Source organism: Brienomyrus brachyistius, chromosome 2, assembly GCF_023856365.1.
Source record: "Brienomyrus brachyistius isolate T26 chromosome 2, BBRACH_0.4, whole genome shotgun sequence".
In the NCBI taxonomy this organism is placed as follows: domain Eukaryota; kingdom Metazoa; phylum Chordata; class Actinopteri; order Osteoglossiformes; family Mormyridae; genus Brienomyrus; species Brienomyrus brachyistius.
The window spans coordinates 2,245,111-2,265,431 of record NC_064534.1 but is presented as its reverse complement, the minus strand read 5'-3'; the positions used below and the strand labels follow the sequence as shown (position 1 = coordinate 2,265,431).

The 20,321-nt window shown below is 48.1% G+C and overlaps 1 protein-coding gene and 1 long non-coding RNA gene across 4 annotated transcripts; both read right to left on the bottom strand.

Moving 5' to 3' along the window:
• Positions 1 to 1,359: 1,359 nt before the first annotated feature.
• On the bottom strand, positions 1,360 to 20,310 carry LOC125724326 (rab-like protein 6). Of its 3 annotated transcripts, none has more exons than XM_049001125.1 (17): positions 20,112 to 20,310; positions 18,850 to 19,359; positions 17,370 to 17,504; positions 15,520 to 15,567; positions 15,164 to 15,193; positions 14,051 to 14,103; positions 13,722 to 13,813; positions 13,484 to 13,624; positions 13,287 to 13,392; positions 12,151 to 12,254; positions 11,624 to 11,946; positions 10,678 to 10,828; positions 7,904 to 8,113; positions 6,791 to 6,971; positions 6,435 to 6,615; positions 3,948 to 4,006; positions 1,360 to 3,763 (listed from the first exon to the last, which is right to left on the bottom strand). In XM_049001125.1, the coding sequence occupies exons 2-17, from the start codon at positions 18,977 to 18,979 to the stop codon at positions 3,569 to 3,571; spliced, it is 2,139 nt and encodes a 712-aa protein (XP_048857082.1). In that variant the 5' UTR covers positions 18,980 to 19,359; positions 20,112 to 20,310; the 3' UTR covers positions 1,360 to 3,568. The 3 variants fall into 3 exon arrangements, with proteins under 3 accessions (XP_048857082.1, XP_048857081.1, XP_048857083.1); XM_049001124.1 differs by having other exon boundaries at positions 20,132 to 20,310; XM_049001126.1 differs by lacking the exon at positions 15,164 to 15,193 and having other exon boundaries at positions 20,132 to 20,308.
• On the bottom strand, positions 4,291 to 5,846 carry LOC125724398 (uncharacterized). Its single transcript, XR_007387189.1, has 3 exons — positions 5,293 to 5,846; positions 5,081 to 5,133; positions 4,291 to 4,550 (listed from the first exon to the last, which is right to left on the bottom strand). It is a non-coding gene; the product is annotated as an uncharacterized LOC125724398 (long non-coding RNA).
• Positions 20,311 to 20,321: the final 11 nt, after the last annotated feature.

Sequence of the window (20,321 nt, the reverse complement as noted above, 5' to 3'; positions counted from 1 at the left end):
ACGCCTCTTTCGGAGAAACAGTACAATCCTTCTGGGAAGCAATAAAATATTCCCCTTGTCCACCGCCTATATCCCTTCAGATGCTTTTGTCGAAGTGTTATTTAATTGGTCACACCTGAGTGTCATAAGACTAATGGACTCGCACACCGGTGTAAAACTGTCTTTGCCAAAGTCATTATTCCACTGTGCCACACAGCACCCAGACAAGCATTAGGAACTAAACCTGTCCAATCAAAATTCAGATGACACATTATAGATGAACAGAGTGCTCACACACAGTTTTGTGTTAATAAGGTTTTTAATATGAGGCTGATTTATGCCTGATATTGCCCTTCAGTAGAAGTGTCTGTACCATTTTAATTGGGCACTTTGAACTGGTACTTTAACAAACTTTACCATGTTTTCTTCATACAGGCTTGGTATAAATTCTGTACCAGTGTACAGTTATTGATGCTTTATGGATTAAAACACTGGACAATTAAAGACCAAACATCACGACTTTTTTTCATCGTCCGCCACCCCAGTGTTTCGTTATGCTGTTTACATTAGTTAGAGGCTTCATCTGCATGTTTTTCGTGCCGCGATTTTATTTCATCATCACTCGTTCATCATCACGATGTAAATGATACACTGCAGCTTTAACGTTATTTACATAACTTTAGTGTCCTCCTGCATTTCAAGAGCAGCTTTATATTTTGTATTCATCACTCAAACTGTTTAAGCCCACAAGCACATATGTGTACTTGATGTTCGGATATATTGTAAGCAAATGTTTGCAATTTTATGGGAACTCAGGCTCCTTATTCATTTGCCCTCTAAATGTCCGCGTGAGTGTAGTATGTTGCATAATGGACTGTATTCATGTCACGTGTCGTGTTCACACTGTTGTTTAATGTACGTCATATTTGAAATGACCTTCAAGAAGCTTTTGAAAAAAAATGCAAATGGACACATTTCTAGTTTCTGTCCTTCTCCAAGCAAATGTTTACGCAGAATTACTACATGGGATTCCTCACCAGCAGGATTCCTTTGCCCCCTTGTGGTTACAAAGTGAAATTACACGTCAGGTCACCACAGTGGAACTGTGCGTGTAAATGTGGTTTGACTTTTCCAATACGAAAAAACACCGTGAAAAACCAAGGACAATACCGCTGTTTGTCCTAAACATCAGGAACACTTTGTCATAGCATGTTACTGACACGTTAATTGCTTAACTGATCTCGGTTATTAGTGGAGAATTTTGCTTAAATCAATGTGATTAAAAAAGTATGATTAAAATGTATGACGGAATTAACATTCCATACGGTGTTAAAGTGGCGTCTTTGCATGGACCGATAAAAACGACAGCAAAACAGGTACTTAGGAGCAGTGAGCCTGACTTTTATTGGACAAACTGCATAAATTGCGCATACTGTTGAAATCGAGTTTTCATGGAAACTTAACGCGGCTCTGAGTACATTTGATCAGTTTTACGGCGCCGCCGGATATGTAGGAAACAGTACAGTAAGCACACAGACCGCATGCATCCCTTAAGTAACAGCTCGTACAAGGGAGCGGTTTAGCGACTGATCTGGGATCTGGTAGATATCGGACCTCCACTGCGACGGGGGGCAGCGGGGGTTAACGTGAGACCCATGACTGAAACGGAGAAACCGTCTCCCACAGAATGGAAAGTCACGCACAAAACCGGCTATTACTGACTGATATGTCGTTTTTAATAGGTACACATATACGCGTAGGTAACAATATTCGTTCTATGTAATAACAGACTGTTAACAAATGAGGGAAGGATATAAAACAGATTTTTTTTCATTAAAACCTGCCACCGTGATGTTACACCCCCAAGCTCGTATTAATACGAGCAACATCAAGCCGATACTCAAAGCTGGGACGTCAGATCTAGGTTGCAGATCTGACCGGTTTTGCCAAGCCATGAAGAATTCGCACAATCCGATCGAGGCTGCCCGAGTCCTAGGGCGCACGGAAGCCACGCCGCGCAATGTCATTAGGGGGCGCCACTGAGCCCTGCGGAGGTGCCGCTCCGACCAGCGACCGCTACTCGGCTCTGTAATATCTCTGTACCGATCTGTGTTGCAGGTTCCTGATAGTTCCCACCCCCCACAGCCAACATAACGATATGAACTACCAAAAGATTTTTCTTTTCTTTTTTATTGCATTCTGCCATTTCAGATTTGGACTCGCCCTGGAAATTTATTAACACTGTCAGAAGGCCCACCTCAGAGATCTGACTGAATATCCACACGCAAACGTGACACTTGACGGTCTAAACGCGAGAAAGATTCTTGACTTGTTGGGTGGGGCATCCTCAGGTTTTAAATGTAACCTCACGATACTGTAATCATCTGCTACAGTTTCTTTCCAGTTAACTATAAACCGCCAAGGAACAAGCTGGCTTTTCTGATTTAGGGGTTTCATTAGGATGACCTGTTCATGTACCAGGTGCATTGTGGGTAATACCACTGGGTCCTGATTAATGAAGTAGCAAAAAAGACTGGAGCAGTAGATTGCATCTTCACTGATGGAAACAAACAGGTCAGTGAATGATTTAGCCTTTGGGGGCAGCAGTAAGCCTGCGATGCACCCATACCCTTCATTACTCCCCCCCCGCCCCCCCAAAAAAAAAAAAAAACCCCTGATGGCAGAATGGAATCGTACCAAAAACCTGTAAACTGAATAGAAAAAAAAAAGTGGAAGGATGTTTGAACAAACAAGCAAGGGTTCGCTGTTAGTGGAATTGTAGGATGTTTCTATGGTTAGTGTAAGTCAACCAGTTGTCGTTTATCACCTTCAGTCTTCTGAAGGACGTCAACTGACCGTCAGCTTCGTAGCAAACCAGGAAAACATTAGACACATAGTAACACTTGGGGTGGGGTTTTCATACTAGTCACCCCCTGTCCCCCCGCCACATCCCATCTTTCTGTGGCCCCCAGGAGTGTAAAAAGTCTTTAGAAGGTAGCTTCTGCAAATGACCCTCCATGAAAGCAGCTGAGAAGGGTGATGCTGCACCTCCGCAGAGCTCGGCCCTTCGTGTGCAGTGGAAAGGGCTGGCGGTCTTTCCTAAAGTGTTGGGAACTTGGCCCAGCCTGATCATCTGCTCAGCTGGCAAAACCAAGACAGCAGCAACAAACAGAACAGTTCAAAACCGGTGGCAATTTCTTGAAGATGTCGCCTCATAACATTTACTGGTTCTCAAGGAGCAGACCCAGCGTGAGCCAGGCTGTGACAGAGTGAGAGAGAGATAGAGACACTCCTCATATTCTGTCAAATGGAGGAAGAAGAAATGCTGAAAAAGAGAAAGTAAAGAGAGATTGGTGAGGATTCGGACGTCAGTGTGCCGCGGTCGCGGGATCGATGGCGATCCTTATCGGCCTCCCTGGCAGTCCGCTCTCTGCCTGGGGGGTATCCAAGAACCTCTGGGTTACGGCAGGCGGGGAAGAGCCAAAGGTGGGGCGGCCTGTCGCCGTCAGGGACTGCCTGTGTGCGAGTGCTTCCCAGGGACCACCCCCTTTCACAGGTGACAGTGGCAGCTGATGGACTGCTCCGGGTCCTACAGCTCCTCATAGCCGCCTCCCTCTCGCTTGTCTGGCACCGCCTCCCCCGCCAGGAAGGCCTCCAAGTCATCCAAGTCACCAGCCCTCCTGGACCTCGTCTTCCTCTTCCTCTCCTTTTCGTCTCTTGCTCCAGAATCCTCCTTTTCTTTCTTCTTGTTCTTGTGGCGTTTTTTGCTGCCTTTGTCTTCTTCCTGGCGTTTAAAAAAGGGGAGGGGTAGGGTGGGGTGGGGAGGGACGGTTAATTTACATTCTCGGAACACTGGTGAATCTGTGCTGAGCACCTGAGTTATGAAGGACGCTATATAAAAAGTCATTTGCAGTACAGGCACATTTAAGATCATGGTGGGGGTGCTTAAGTAACAAGCAACTTCATACCTCTTTGCTCCTCTTCTTCTTTTTCTTCTTATCCTTTGTCATGTGTTTGCTTTCTTTATCTACATGGAAAAAAAGATCTTGTAAATTTGCGTTTAAAAAAAAATTTTTAAATAGCAAATTAAATGCATCATTATATGGTTAAAATAAATCTGTACCTAAATTTTTACTGATAAAAGGGCCTTGGCGTTACAGAGGGATAATCAGAGTACCGGAGGGAGACGCACAAAAGAGCCTCGGTGTTACTGAGGGATAATCAGAGTACCGGAGGGAGACGCACAAAAGAGCCTCGGTGTTACTGAGGGATAATCAGAGTACCGGAGGGAGATGCCTGACAGGGCCTCGGTGTTACTGAGGGATAATCAGAGTACCGGAGGGAGACGCACAAAAGAGCCTCGGTGTTACGGAGGGATAATCAGAGTACTGGAGGGAGACGCACAAAAGAGCCTCAGTGTTACGGAGGGATAATCAGAGTACCGGAGGGAGACGCACAAAAGAGCCTCAGTGTTACGGAGGGATAATCAGAGTACCGGAGGGAGATGCACAAAAGAGCCTCGGTGTTACTGAGGGATAATCAGAGTACCAGAGGGAGACGCACAAAAGAGCCTCAGTGTTACGGAGGGATAATCGGAGTACTGGAGGGAGACGCACAAAAGAGCCTCAGTGTTATGGAGGGATAATCGGAGTACCGGAGGGAGACGCACAAAAGAGCCTCAGTGTTATGGAGGGATAATCGGAGTACTGGAGGGAGACGCACAAAAGAGCCTCAGTGTTATGGAGGGATAATCGGAGTACCGGAGGGAGACGCACAAAAGAGCCTCAGTGTTACTGAGGGATAATCAGAGTACCAGAGGGAGACGCACAAAAGAGCCTCAGTGTTACGGAGGGATAATCGGAGTACTGGAGGGAGACGCACAAAAGAGCCTCAGTGTTACGGAGGGATAATCGGAGTACCGGAGGGAGACGCACAAAAGAGCCTCAGTGTTATGGAGGGATAATCAGAGTACTGGAGGGAGACGCACAAAAGAGCCTCAGTGTTACGGAGGGATAATCAGAGTACTGGAGGGAGACGCACAAAAGAGCCTCAGTGTTACTGAGGGATAATCAGAGTACTGGAGGGAGACGCACAAAAGGACCTCAGTGTTACTGAGGGATAATCAGAGTACCGGAGGGAGACGCACAAAAGAGCCTCGGTGTTACTGAGGGATAATCAGAGTACTGGAGGGAGACGCACAAAAGGACCTCAGTGTTACTGAGGGATAATCGGAGTACCGGAGGGAGACGCACAAAAGAGCCTCGGTGTTACTGAGGGATAATCAGAGTACTGGAGGGAGACGCACAAAAGGACCTCAGTGTTACTGAGGGATAATCGGAGTACCGGAGGGAGACGCACAAAAGAGCCTCGGTGTTACTGAGGGATAATCAGAGTACCGGAGGGAGACGCACAAAAGAGCCTCAGTGTTATGGAGGGATAATCAGAGTACTGGAGGGAGACGCACAAAAGAGCCTCAGTGTTACGGAGGGATAATCAGAGTACTGGAGGGAGACGCACAAAAGAGCCTCAGTGTTACGGAGGGATAATCAGAGTACTGGAGGGAGACGCACAAAAGAGCCTCAGTGTTACGGAGGGATAATCAGAGTACTGGAGGGAGACGCACAAAAGAGCCTCAGTGTTACGGAGGGATAATCAGAGTACTGGAGGGAGACGCACAAAAGAGCCTCAGTGTTACGGAGGGATAATCAGAGTACTGGAGGGAGACGCACAAAAGAGCCTCAGTGTTACTGAGGGATAATCGGAGTACCGGAGGGAGACGCACAAAAGAGCCTCAGTGTTACTGAGGGATAATCAGAGTACTGGAGGGAGACGCACAAAAGAGCCTCAGTGTTACGGAGGGATAATCAGAGTACTGGAGGGAGACGCACAAAAGGACCTCAGTGTTACTGAGGGATAATCAGAGTACCGGAGGGAGACGCACAAAAGAGCCTCAGTGTTAGGGAGGGATAATCGGAGTACCGGAGGGAGACGCACAAAAGAGCCTCGATGTTACTGAGGGATAATCAGAGTACCGGAGGGAGACGCACAAAAGAGCCTCAGTGTTACGGAGGGATAATCAGAGTACCGGAGGGAGACACACAAAAGAGCCTCAGTGTTACGGAGGGATAATCGGAGTACCGGAGGGAGACACACAAAAGAGCCTCAGTGTTACGGAGGGATAATCGGAGTACCAGAGGGAGACGCACAAAAGAGCCTCAGTGTTAGGGAGGGATAATCGGAGTACCGGAGGGAGACGCACAAAAGAGCCTCGATGTTACTGAGGGATAATCAGAGTACCGGAGGGAGACGCACAAAAGAGCCTCAGTGTTACGGAGGGATAATCAGAGTACTGGAGGGAGACGCACAAAAGAGCCTCAGTGTTACTGAGGGATAATCGGAGTACTGGAGGGAGACGCCTGAAAGGGCCTCAGTGTGATGATGCTGCAGGGACTTGCCTTCTTCATCTTCGCTACTGTTCTTGCTCTTGGAGATCTTTCCTTCAAACCCGAGGCCAAACAGGTCATCATTTTTGTTTTTGATGGAGAGCACAGCTGGTTTCCCAGGATCAGGGACCCGGGCGGGGACAAGTTCATCATCAGACAGGTCTGACAGGTCCTTAAGCACTGGGAGTGATTCCTGGGGGGTGGGGGGGAGGGGGGGGGGGGTGGTGATCATGAACATCACTAACATACATTTGAAGGAGTGCATGAAAATTAAGCCCCTAAGAGAAACTGTCAGGCATTTGAATGGCATTTCTAGGATAATGTGTTGAGACGCCCACATCAGGGGATGTTGTGTCACATGACCTGACCTTCTCCATCTTGAGCTCGTCTGCCTCTTTGTTCTCAAAGTCGGGGTCATCCATGACAAAGGAGAGCACCTGTGGAGCCACTGGCGGCTCGGCGTCTGTATCTGAGGACTCTCCCGGTTTAGTCCGGCCTGCCCGTGTGGGCGGGGCATGTCCACTGTGTTCGGGGAGCTGCATCACTGCGCTGGGGGAAGGGGGCAGTTTTAGCATTCACTATCAGTCCTGGTTCACCCTGTAACATACTGGAATCCAGGAGTCCAGTCGCCCCAGTTCCTGACTCCCTTTGTTCCCAAACCCATACTCTCCTATCCAGGCAGTCGCTAACATGCTCTCCAATCACATTCATTGCTGCATTATCACAGTGTGCTATTAAAATTAATGTCATTAATTTTGTTAATTTTTATTGCACTGTCATCACTTGATATATGACATTTTTTTTAATTGCTCTATTTTCTTGAGAATTGGGTTAAAACGTCAGAATCCTTTTCATCTGAGAGTACAGAACTAGTAATGTACAAGGTACTTTATTACTGTATTTAGCGTTAATGATGTCCTGCTGTGTGTAAATTTAATCGATGAAGTTAAGGTTCCCTGCTCTGCGTAAGACTGCATGATCAAATAATCCAACAGTGTAAGAGCAATGTTGCTCGACAGCAGGGAAGTTAGGGATTTCAATTTCTATGGTGAGAATCTGAAGTAATCTGTGTGCGAAAGTCCTAAACCAACAGCGAATGCTTGTGATTCACGATCCCTCACACGGCATTTTATAAAATGTCAATATTCATCACTGCATCCACAAATGCAAACTCAGACTGTTCGATGCAAAGCGGAAGCCAACATTTGTCAACGGAGGGCAGAAAGGCCACTGCTGATGCAGACACACACTTGCAGACACAGATACAGAGTTGAAACATGGGCTGTGGTCTGGCAGGTTAATCTCATAATCCAGTTTAGGAAATAACAGACAATATGTTCACGGGGCCTATTCCAACAAAAGTGTCTGCTTTAAAAACAGGTTCAGTTTTTGGAACTGAGGTTTGTAATAATTGGAAGGTCACGCCCGTCACCTGAATGTGAGCCAAGAGAGAGACAACCCATGCGGCAGAAGTGTCTTACCTCTCTGGGGCAGGGCCGCTGCCCAGCTCCTGGTCCCGCGTGATGGGCGGGCCGCCCTCCTCCTCCTCCTCCTCCTCCTCACTGGACAGGGTGATGTTCTTGCTGGGGACAACCGCCGTGGCCAAGGGATTAGTCGGGATCTCGTCGTCGAGATCCAGATCATCCTGGAAACCTGAGACCATGGGGTTCCCTCCATGAGCCTCCCCATCGCTGTGGGAAGAGCACACAGCAGTGCAGAGTGAGCGTGACCACCGGGCCCCGGACACAGAGTCAGCGTGACCACCGGGCCCCGAGACACAGAGTCAGCGTGACCACCGGGCCCCGGACACAGAGTCAGCGTGACCACCGGGCCCCGGGACACAGAGTCAGCGTGACCACCGGGCCCCGAGACACAGAGTGAGCGTGACCACCGGGCCCCGAGACACAGAGTGAGCGTGACCACCGGGCCCCGGACACAGAGTGAGCGTGACCACCGGGCCCCGGACACAGAGTCAGCGTGACCACCGGGCCCCGGACACAGAGTCAGCGTGACCACTGGGCCCCGGACACAGAGTCAGCGTGACCACCGGGCCCCGGACACAGAGTCAGCGTGACCACCGGGCCCCGGACACAGAGGCATCGATGTGTGTGCACACGCGCACTGTAGCTGTAGTCACTGCAAATAATGTAAGCAAGTAACACACACGCAAAGATGAGTGAAGGATGGCTGTGATTCGCACCCTGCAAGTGCTCATTCTGATGTTTGATTCCAGCGAAGGTGCTATTAGGACACGTGAATATCAATGCATTCAACAGTGTCCTAATTGAGCCAATCAAATTGGAGTAAAAATCTGAGGCCACAGGGCCACCCAAAGCCTACAGGGCTGACCCAACTCTTCAGGGCCCTAAATGAAATATGATTAACCTAATTATCATTTGACATCTTCCTTCCCATTCTGATAGGCTGATCAGATGGGGCGCCCCCTGGTGGCCAATGTGCCCTAAGCAGAAGACAGCCTGCATGCTGAAAAGCAGCCCTGCTGTTAGCTGGATGACAAGGTGGCCAGTGTTCAGGAGGAAGCATGAGATGACCAGGCTGCATTTATGACCTCACGTCTGCATCATGGCCACTTCCCGCTGTGAATCTCCGATAACATAAAGATGAAGACTGCAGGGGCAGCATGATCCCTCACGGCACAGTCTGTGTTTAGGGTTTCTACCTTTGCCTCCTTTATTTACATTTCATTTAGTGAACAAGTGCTTTTACCTGAAGCTCATTTTAGTTACGAGCCACACTAGAATGTGCCCAAAGTCACGTGGGCCACATAAAACAATATTTGCTATATTAGTAAAAAATTAACACCCTTGGCATTTATTTGTTGTAATTTGTTAAACTGCCTGCTATCTTTTGTTTCAGTGGTAGAGGTTTCTATTCTCTCAGTAGATCTATGTTAAATGAACAATTGCATTGATTATAAATCTTACATAATCAAATGAACAGACTGGAATGCTTTATGAGACTTCTGAACTTTATACAAATAATTAATGGTTTTGTCATATACACAACCAAACAATTACAGAAAAGTCATGCTAATTGATGCAAGATTAATGGCCTGTTCAAAAAAATACATTAAAAACTGTGATAGTTCCAGTAAACAGAGTTTAAGGGCCGTCCAGTGTCATGCGCTCGATTTTGTGTTCAAATACATCCCATGTCACAAAAGGCATTAACGACGAAATCAAATAATGTCGCTGCATCTCGTCTACAGAAGGAAAAGGTCCATAAAGTCTCACTTTCTGTTATGCACAGAAATGAAAAGGAACGTTTCATTGTGTGCACAGAACTGAGATCAGCACCTTGCATTTCTTGGACAGAAGAGTGTCATTTCATCCACAAAATGCATGTCATCAAATAAAAAAAAAATATCATTTTGTGCATAAAATGAATTTTGTGAATAAAATGAATTTTGTGAATGAAAGTTTATTTTGTGGGTGAAATGCAATTTGTCAACTAAATAATTTCATTTTCTGCATCTGATCTGAATTGTCGGGACTTATTCAGGGCGAAAGAGGAACGGCAACACACTGGAGGGAATCGGCACTAAGATTTTTCATTGGCTTGGCTTAAAAATATAAAAAAATGCAAGAAAAATAGTGACGCTCCACCTTCTGCTCGCTGGAAGGTACTACCCCCCCACGATGCGCGCCTATTGGGTGCCTTTGGTGACAAAAAGACTCGGTGACCATGAAACTGACGGGGTGCCTTGAAACTGCATCATCGCGATTACATCATCGTCTAACAGCTGAGTGATACGTCACAGGGGGAAGGAATTCAGATGGCAGAAGAGATTTGACATGACACCTCACACAGGAGATTTTTGTGAGATTTTCCAGTTCAATTTGTCCATATTCAAAATCTCTTGCTGGCCGGACCAGAATCAGGCTGGTTCTGGTCTGCGGGCCGTTTGTTTGACACCCCTGATCTAAAGCAACACTCAGTTGAGAAGGCAGAGTCAGACAATCCTTGGAACTACTGGGTGTAAAGTGGCTCTCGAGAGCAAATCACTCGAGGATTCCACCAACGATCTGATCTCAAGCTGTGGCCTAACTCACTGGGACATATGAAATCAATTTCTTTGGGTACATCACTCTTTTTCGTGTCCAAAAATGTGAGTGACAGTCATGGGGGAAAGAACAGCTTAATATCTTAACAGCGCCCCCGGTTGCCCACCCCCGGAAGCACTCTTACTGGTGAATCACTGATCGTAGGTCCCCCCCAGGATGGTTTGCGGTACCTGTCACTGTCGGCTGCCGCTGCTGAGCGCAGCTTCTCTTTGATCTTTGTCGGGAGGTTGTCCTCGAGGAAGCTGCGGTCCAAACGCTCATCGGGTACGAAGTCGTCCACGCTGGCCACCCCTGCAGGGGGCGCTGCTGCACTGGCAGCCTCTAGTGGGGATAGTGCCAACATATCAAAAAGGGCACACAGCTGTGCTGGGCCTTCTGCATTCATTTAACTTCTATTTTTAGGAGTTTTTAAGCTGCCCAGACGCCAAATGAAAAGTTTTTTTACTAATTCAACCCACTGCAACGATCACCATAAGATAATTAATGGCGTATATATCAGACCACATGACCCAGTACATCCAAACTGGAATGGAAGAGGAATTTAGCATTCTGGTGGGTGGTGTGTGCATTTTTAAATGACAAGTACATCAGTCCCATTAATGAGATTCTTCCCTTTGGGAAAATTAGGTCTTTTTCATATATACAAACGCCGCCTCCATGAGAGAGATGTATATACACTATATAGACCAGGAAGGATAGAAAAAAACAACCCCATACCATTATCCCTCCTCCAGCACAGATTACAATTAGCACAATGCAGTCAGGCAGGTAACGTTCTCCTGGCATCCGCCAAACCCAGACTCGTCCGTCAGACTGTCGGACAGTGAAGTGTGATTGGTCACTCCACAGAACACATTTCCACGCGTCCCTGGAAGAGCTGGGATTAAGGCCCTTGCTTAGAGGCCCAGCAGTGTGACTATTACTCTGCCAGCTACAGGATTCGAACCCGCAACCATCCGTACAGGCACACTGATCCCCAATTTACTGAGCTACACACTGGTCCATCGGCGAAGGCCAGGCTGTACGTGCTACCATGGCGGAGTCATGCCTTACACACACAGCCCCGCAGCCAGCCTCAGGCCACACAGCGGGGGGGGGGGGGCGCCTCTCACTCACCGGCTTTATCCACAGGGGGCTCGGGAGTGGCACCTCCGAAGAGTCGCGAGATGATACCACGTTTCTGCGACGGGGGTGGGGGGGCCATAGTGATGGATTCCGGTGAAGACATCACAGGAGCAGGAGGTGGGGAGTGAGATGGCGACGGCGGGCGCAGCATCGGGGGGGGCACGGGTGGCTGGGGCGTGCCGGGACTGGAGCTGGCCGTGGAGGGCCCACTGGGGGGAACCACGGGGGACTGTGAGCCCGAGGAGGGGCTCTGGCCGTTGGCGGGGCCAGGGGAGCTGTAGCCCTTACTGCGAGCCTCCATCATCTCCTGGAAGCTGAAAGCACAAAGCGGAATGAGGGTCCTTCACACCAGGCCAGACACACGGGTTCTTCTGAAGAGCCACATTCAACTGGAATAAAGCTTCCCAGTGTATGAAGAAAGAATAAACCGGTGGCTGGATGAGCTCCCTCCGGCTAGCATTTGTCAGTAAGAGCTATTTTCCGTGCAGGCATCTGTGAGGCCACCCAGGAGGACATACATGTCATAGTTCTGGTCCTCGCTCTCCTGCTGCACCGTCAGCTCCTCCAGCGTGGCGTCCATGTCGAGCTGGTTGGTCTCCAGCTGTCGCAGTAGTGTTTCCCTCTGTGGGTGGGAGCAGGCAGGGTAAGTCATGTGACATGCGGCACCTGGACAAAGCCACTGTTTCTTGCTCTAGACCAGTGTTTCCCAATCTGATCCTCAGGGACCTGCAGACGGTCCACATTTTTGCTCCCTACCAGGAGCTGGGAGGGAGCAAAAACTGGGACCATCTGTGAGTCCCCAAGGACTGGATTGGGAAACACTAGCCAAGACCGGGATAAATCGATAGCTGAAGGAGCTCCTTTGAGCTTACATTCCAGTCCCAGCATTTATCAGCCATTTATTGATTCATCATAATCTAGACCTTCGGCTTATAGGAAATATACTTGTAGGGGCCTATAGAGCGATAACAAGCAGGCCTGTCTGCTAACGTAGCCGCTCTATGACATGCAGCCCTGTCTGCTAACGTAACCGCTCTATGACAAGCAGGCCTGTCTGCTAACATAGCCGCTCTATGACAAGCAGGCCTGTCTGCTAACCTGGCCGCTCCATGACGAGCAGGCCTGTCTGCTAACCTGGCCGCTCCATGACGAGCAGGCCTGTCTGCTAACCTGGCCGCTCCATAACGAGCAGGCCTGTCTGCTAACCTGGCCGCTCCATAACAAGCAGGCCTGTCTGCTAACCTGGCCGCTCCATAACAAGCATGCCTGTCTGCTAAACTGGCCGCTCCATAACAAGCATGCCTGTCTGCTAACCTGGCCGCTCCATAACAAGCAGGCCTGTGAGCTTTTGACTGTGTATGTGGATAGCTTCAAACTCAGTGCCATGATTCCCAGGAAAATATTACATAGCTACATTTAAAAAAAGGGAAACAGGCCAAATTATCGGAGATAAGTTATATATAAAAGCAATTTTTATCAATAACATGATTTGTTCAGTGGAGAATAAAGTTCAAGGGAAAATAGAGAGCCATATAGAAGCTTAAGCCCAAGCCGCCCAGTGGTCAACACTGGTCAATGCAACCATCAGAGGGATGAAGGAGCATCGCAGTCGGGAGCAGGCGGAGTGTTTCCATGGGAACTGCCTCCAACTCACCTGTAGCTGCAGGAAAGGGATGTTGAAAAATCTGTGCAGGTACTTCAGGCCAAAGCCGTTCTGCATGGAGGACTCAGCGTAGTGGATGTAGGAGGAGCCAAGGGGCCTGAGGGCACACAAAGGGGGGGCGGGGGGCTCAGCACGAGGGTGCGCATGTAAGGGCTCTCCAGCCTGCCACCACAACGCCCCCCCTTCACCTGCTGAGGCTGGCGATGAAGCCGCGGATGTCCTGGGGAAGGATGACGCGGTGCTCGCCCATGTCGCGGTGGTTGCCCAGGACACACACAGGCACATGGTTGGGCACTTTGGGCAGCTCACGTAGGATGTAGTTATACGTCCTGTAACGGGAAGATGCGCGAACACAGGGTCTGAGGGCCCAGCAGAGACAGGCCGACCCAAACCTGCCACCTCACATGGCCACTGGTGCCTTCCTACCACTGCTTGGTGATGTCGAACATCATGATGATGCCATTGCAGTTCTTGTAAACGTCGAGGAACTCCGCATCGAGGGCCATGTCATTTTCCGTCTAAAAGGGGAGCAGAGACAACATTTTACACTCACCGTATTCAGCCGACACTTCTGTCCAAAGCGACGTATGAGGGAGACAAGTGAGTCCCACACATGGGGACCGGCACCAACGACTATAAGAGCCAGGGCATCTCGGGAGCGGAGCTCAGGGGACCGAGCACGCCAGAGGCCAGAAGGCGGACCTGGGGAAGCGCCCACGAGGGGCGGGGGGGGGATGGGGGGGGTGCTCCGATACCTCCTGCGGCTCGTTCTCCAGCTTCAAACTCTCGCCACGCTTCTTCCCCTTCCCTGCATCCAAAAAAAGCGAAGAACAGCAGTAAGACGAATACAAGCAATCAACTGACTGCAGTGACAATCAGCTGCCTGGCAGCCTGCCTGAGACGACTGTTCTGAGAGCTTCCAGATACACCAAACCACTAACAAACGTAGAAAGAATCAGCCATTTACGCTACGTGGGACTGGCATTTAAGACATCTACAAAGCACTTGGTAGGTCTTCAGGTTTTAATGCATGCTAAGTACATTAGCCCTCAGTTGTAATATACTTAACATGTGCTTTTGGTCCAATGACAGCCAAGTGTTTTACTAGACAACAGGGGGCGCAGTGGTTAAGGACTTGCTGCTGTGTCAAACTGTGTTTGGTCAACAGCAAGGAGGAAGCCTGCTCAAATCCTACCGCTTCACATTTAATCTCAGACACCAAAGTATGCACTCATTCTTTAGGTAATGAAGTATTTTTACACTTTGGTCTCATGAGGGTTTAGCAAATTCCCAGTATTTCTCCATTGGTTTGACTGCTCTCACCCAGCACACCATGCAGGATTTGAAAGGGGGAAAAAGACATTGCTAGAGCATTTGACGAATTCTCTTAGGAAGACGTGATGCTGATATGAAGATAAGAGCACAGAAGACCTTAAACAAGGGTACAGCCTGAAAGGTCTCTGTGCGTCGGGCAAAAGCCCAGTCCTAGTTCAAACATGTGGGCGACGTCATGAACTTAATATCATTCATCTGGGCAGCCTGGGGCATTTTGCTTCTACAAGTGGTAAAAGTGTACCATGTAGGTCACATGTTCATTTGGAGAGACGACATCATATAAAACAAGCATCTGTGCTTCTGCCCTGACACGTGACATTAAGGTCTGATCTCCTCCAGGTTTTCCGCATGGCTTTGCAGCACAAGAGAGCTTAGAAACCATATGAATATGCTGCTGTATCAGGCCTGTTAGTCTTACTGTGGCAGCAGGGTGGCTGGTGGGTAGACGGCGTTCAGAGGCAAAGCAGCACAGGCAGAAGCAGAAAACGCAAAGATATCACAGTCCAACCTCGACACACCAGAGTGACACTCACCCAGTAGTTCAGATACAGGAAATTTTTGGCCTGAAGCAATTCGGAAGGGGGGACATTATTAAAACAAAATTATTTAACAAGGGTGGGTTGGGGGCAAAGGGAAAAACAACCAAAATAACTCGAAATTGAAAAAGAAATAAAAGACAGAATATAAAAAAGTTCAACCCTCACATTTTTGAAACAGAATCACTGCTGTGATTCTTAACCACAGGCTACGTTTTGGAGGCATCCTGGGTAATGTAGTAAAGTGCCAGAGCTTGAGAGTTTCATTGGCGATATTACAGACAGAGCACGAGGCAACTTATCAGCACACACCCACTAGGACATTAGGAAGGTCAGCCCAACCCGCTTCTCACCTTTATCCACCACGTCCCAGACCTCCACTTTCACTACATCATCAGTGGCTGGGGGAAGAGAAGGAGAGAGACAGACACGATCAGCATGAGCGGCTTGGGCGAACACGCAGACCCAGACTGCAGACACACAGCTATGCTGCAGACAGACACGATCAGCACGAGCGGCTTGGGCGAACACGCAGACCCAGACTGCAGACCCACAGCTATGCTTCAGACAGACACGATCAGCACGAGCGGCTTGACCTATTTCACAACCCACGTCTGACACAGTATGATTGGCCTAATCAGCAGTATTTACAAAGTTTATACAACGGGAAACAGGAAATTTCACTCTGTGTTAGAAATACACCATCCAATACTGCTTGTGTACAAAGATTATCTTCATCCAGGCTTAATAATTTAAATATACTGTCAAGGCCATGCCGGACACCATCTATCATTACTGGCATTTTTTTTATGTTTCGTTAATGGATGGAGTTCACTTTCTGAGACACTATAATAATGCAAATGTACTTCCCAAAGCCAGGAAAGAGTGGAATGTTCTTTAGAGATTATTTTATATAAGGCAATGGGACCATCTCCCCTCTGAAACAGCACACAGTATACGATCACATTGGGTCAGGGGAGACATGCAACAAGACACTGTGATGTCATGTTGGCATGAAATAGCTTTTTCTGTCTAGTTGAAACAGCTAAAAACCACTTATCCTGCCAAGCGCGAGCGAATTGTGGCACCATTTTTCTGGTCACTGGAAAATCATGTCAGACAGGATGGTCTCTAACCCCACAAGCAGCAGCAATTCTCTCTGATGCACAGATAGCTGGACTAGCTACTGCTACACTCTACTACCTATTTTAAGCACCATGATTTTTGTGAAAGAAAAAACATTTACACTGTTGCGTGCTCAAGTCGCATGTGACACCGAATCGCCATGCAAGGCAACGAAGTCAGAGGGGTGACCATGAATTCAGGGACCGCACACACGCTAACAAACCACATCCAGGCACATCAATCAGGGCACTGGCCATGAATTCAGGGACCGCACACACGCTAACAAACCACATCCAGGCACATCAATCAGGGCACTGGCCATGAATTCAGGGACCGCACACACGCTAACAAACCACATCCAGGCACATCAATCAGGGCACTGGCCATGAATTCAGGGACCGCACACACGCTAACAAACCACATCCAGGCACATCAATCAGGGCACTGACCATGAATTCAGGGACCGCACACACGCTAACAAACCACATCCAGGCACATCAATCAGGGCACTGGCCATGAATTCAGGGACCGCACACACGCTAACAAACCACATCCAGGCACATTAATCACTTTGGTTCTCTCTCCCTAAATGGCCCATGGGTGGGGACTAGCCAATGGTGCCTTAAATCAAACTCTTTGGGCAACGGAAAAGCCTTCGTTAGCATTAAAGGTGACACTGCTGCTGCTTGTTTAAGGCTGGAACCAAACAGGAAAGCACCATGGAGCCAAGTGCTGCTGGAAGATGGCCGATTCAGTGATACATCAGGAGTCAGCATGAAGGACAGAGAGGCCCCTGCTGGGGGACGATGTAAATTATAGGGAAAGGAGGGCCCTCACTGACATGCAGGGGGGGAATCGAGTGACCTCAAAGCAGCCTGATGCCTGACCGGGCAGCCATGGTGGGGGGGCTAGCAGAAGCAGTTTATGACTGAGCACTGCCGGACAGCAACTGGGGCAAAAGGAGTCAGGGGGAGGTGCAGGGGGCTCAACATTCACCGCATGCTGCTACACCAAACGCGCATGCTCCTCCACAGCACCTCCCGTGCAGTTAATTTGGCGAATGGACAGGAGGCCATACTCTTGTAGTTCCAGTGGATGCTGGTGACCTGGATCTCCTGCGTGGGGATGTACTCCTCCAGGAACTTCCTCCCCTGCAGCCGCTGCCACAGTGCGCTCTTGCCCGTGTTCCTGTCCCCGCGGATGACGATCTTCACTGTAGAAGGGGTGGGGGGTGGGACACACGGAGAAATCAGTGGCTCATTACGCAGACCTGCTATGGGGGAGGAGTGCAGATTTTGCATTGGTTTATGGACTGGTTCAGAAACCCGGAGAAGTGCGCCAGTTGTACCTTTGAAAGTCACAGCTATAACATTCAATTTTCATCTATAGCTCAGCGCCTCTTTCCCTCTATTCCAGCCATCTAGTATGTCTGTTCAGCTGGAATCACACATCAGGAATCTGAGTTGAACTAAACTGCTAAACTTCAAGCCTATCGTTAGTTGAACAATCATAATTTCACCCATTTAAAAGCTAAGAAATGTACTAATGTACTTCAGGTTAAGAGTCTTACTCAACAGCAGAACACCTCCTGAGACAGACCAAGAACCATGAACCTTAAAGCAAAACAAGACAATGGGTAATTGGACAGACAAAGGCAAATTTGAACTTGATAAGCAACATAACACACACATGGACTCCCAGAGAATCTCTCTCTCTGTCACACACACACACACACACACAGACAGACAGACAGACAAAGGAGTCAAAAAGAACAGCTGAAACAAAGGGTATATATCTTGAACCTAAACAATGAAAGACTTGTTTCTATATCACAAGGAAAACACAAACACAGCCGTACTACATGATTTGCAGTGTCACAAGATTTACCTTCAGGGCAGCTTTTAAAACAACCCTGGCTTTGTCAGTGCAGGGAGGCACAGGGTCGTTCTGGTGAACCTTCTTTAAAGTTCACACCCTATGGTTACATTTCACACAAGGCCTCAGCACCCTGCCATCAGATGATGTACTTGTACTCCCACCAATTGAATAATCCTGTGTGAGCCCTGGGTGACTGAGCGGGGCAGGCTTTCAGCAGCTCTCTGAGGGCCCATGCTGCATATCCTACTCAGCTTAACTTCAAGTTTTTAAAAACATCCATATCACCCTCAGCAAACTAACATACCAACCAAAAGGCTCAACGAAAACTTATCAAGTCCACCTTGTACAATGACATACATGCCTCAGCTCAGGGTTACACTCTGGCTAAATGGTGGAAATATACATCTTGGATATTTGCAAAAATTAGCCCAATGAGGAGCCAAATGCCGATCCCACCTTGCTGCACAACCCTTGAAGTAACACACACACACACACACACACACACACACACACACACACACACACACACACACACACACACACACACACACACACACACACACACACACCAGCTGGATGGCAGCCAGCAGCGTGGTCAAGGACAGCCGAACCCCGCCCTAATATCAGCACGTTAGTCACGGCAATCCTTGTGGCGACAGGCCTTACACGCCCGCACTTACTGTTGTACTGAACGCCCTTGGCAAACCTCCTCTGCAAGCTCTGGTTCATGGACTGCAGGCCTGCTGGAATGTTCTTCTCCTTCAGCTGTCCTGGCTCGGAGCCAACCAGCTTCTTCAGAGCTGAAAGCATCTTGATAAATCCTTAAGAGGCTCCGTCCGTTAAAAGAAATATGTAACTCCACAATGGCTAACAGGTTTTAAAGCCAAACCTTAAGTTGTCCATAGGCATGAAAAAAAAAGACGTCTTGAATCAGCAGCGGTACAGTCATTACATGATAAAATCTTAACAATGTTAGTGGGTAGAACAGGGACATTAAATTTCTAAAAGGCTGTTTATCAGGGCATTCAGCCCTTGTGTTTGGTGGCATTCATAATCAATCGGGGGCAATTAAATACAATTACGGTGCATTGTCACTATCAGTTATATGGAACTTCAAGGAAATTCCTTAATCCTCAGTCCGGAATGTAAAGGCAGTGTCAGCAAAGGGACAGTCATCCAATAAACATCACCTACAAGACAGAAAAATAGTCTATTAAAACCAGAAATGGAATTCTGAAGCCCTCATTGGCTTACATTGGTAATCAGCAAATAAAACATTTTCATACATTTTGATGTTTCGAGGGGGAGTCAGACCATCATTTCAATACCAGCACTTAATAAGACATCGGAACTGTCTCCCGCAAAAACATACACCTGACAACTAGACAACCAACTGGTGAGGCTGAAATGTGGAAATATTTATTAAAACCCAGTTGTAATATCATATCGTTTTGTTTTACGTGCCAAACACCCCCAATATCATGTAGCATCAGACTAATTCGTGATATCTGAGTATGACAAGAAATGGTGTTTGAACAGGCGAGGCTCACGTTAAATCTCACATGAAACAAATGCAGCAAACGGAAACCCGAAAGCAGAAAAACTCCATTTCTTTTATATATATATATATATATATATATATAATGTAAAAACGTTTTCTATGTCGAGGTACCCTTAACAAATCTGCACTTTCCACATTGCAGGACATTCCTCTACATGCATATTCAGAAGTTAGGCGTTTAACACGAAACCGTCGGGATTTTTTCGGACCACCTAAGTAAACCGTAGCTTCTCCGAAGCTTAACTTTAAAGGACCGTATGGGGCGCATCCCCAGGCCACCGTCAAATGACAATGAAGACAAACACAAAACAACATTCGACTGCGAGTACAGGTATCTGGCAGCTTCTCGTCCCAGTAGGTACCAGGCACCACAGTACTAACCTAGAGAAAAATGTCCGTACCATAATAACGTAGTTTAATAGCAGCTGTCCACCAATACGTTCGCCATATGCTTTATTATGAGCATTATTGTTAATAGGCATTTATTCACAAGCCGCTCGCCGTTACGCGTCACTTGAGGTACCACCATCTTTTCCGACGGCCATTTTTCCTGCATCCTCCTACCGCGGGCTCAGAGCACCGTTTGAAGGC

Excerpts from the sequence above, each read along its gene's own strand:
- LOC125724326 (XM_049001125.1), bottom strand. The coding sequence starts at position 18,979 with ATGCTTTCAGCTCTGAAGAAGCTGGTTGGCTCCGAGCCAGGACAGCTG. Across the intron at positions 13,393-13,483 it reads TTCATCGCCAGCCTCAGCAG|GCCCCTTGGCTCCTCCTACA; the intron begins GTGAAGGGGGGG and ends GTGTGCCCTCAG. Across the intron at positions 3,764-3,947 it reads AGAAGAAGAGGAGCAAAGAG|GAAGAAGACAAAGGCAGCAA; the intron begins GTATGAAGTTGC and ends TTTAAACGCCAG.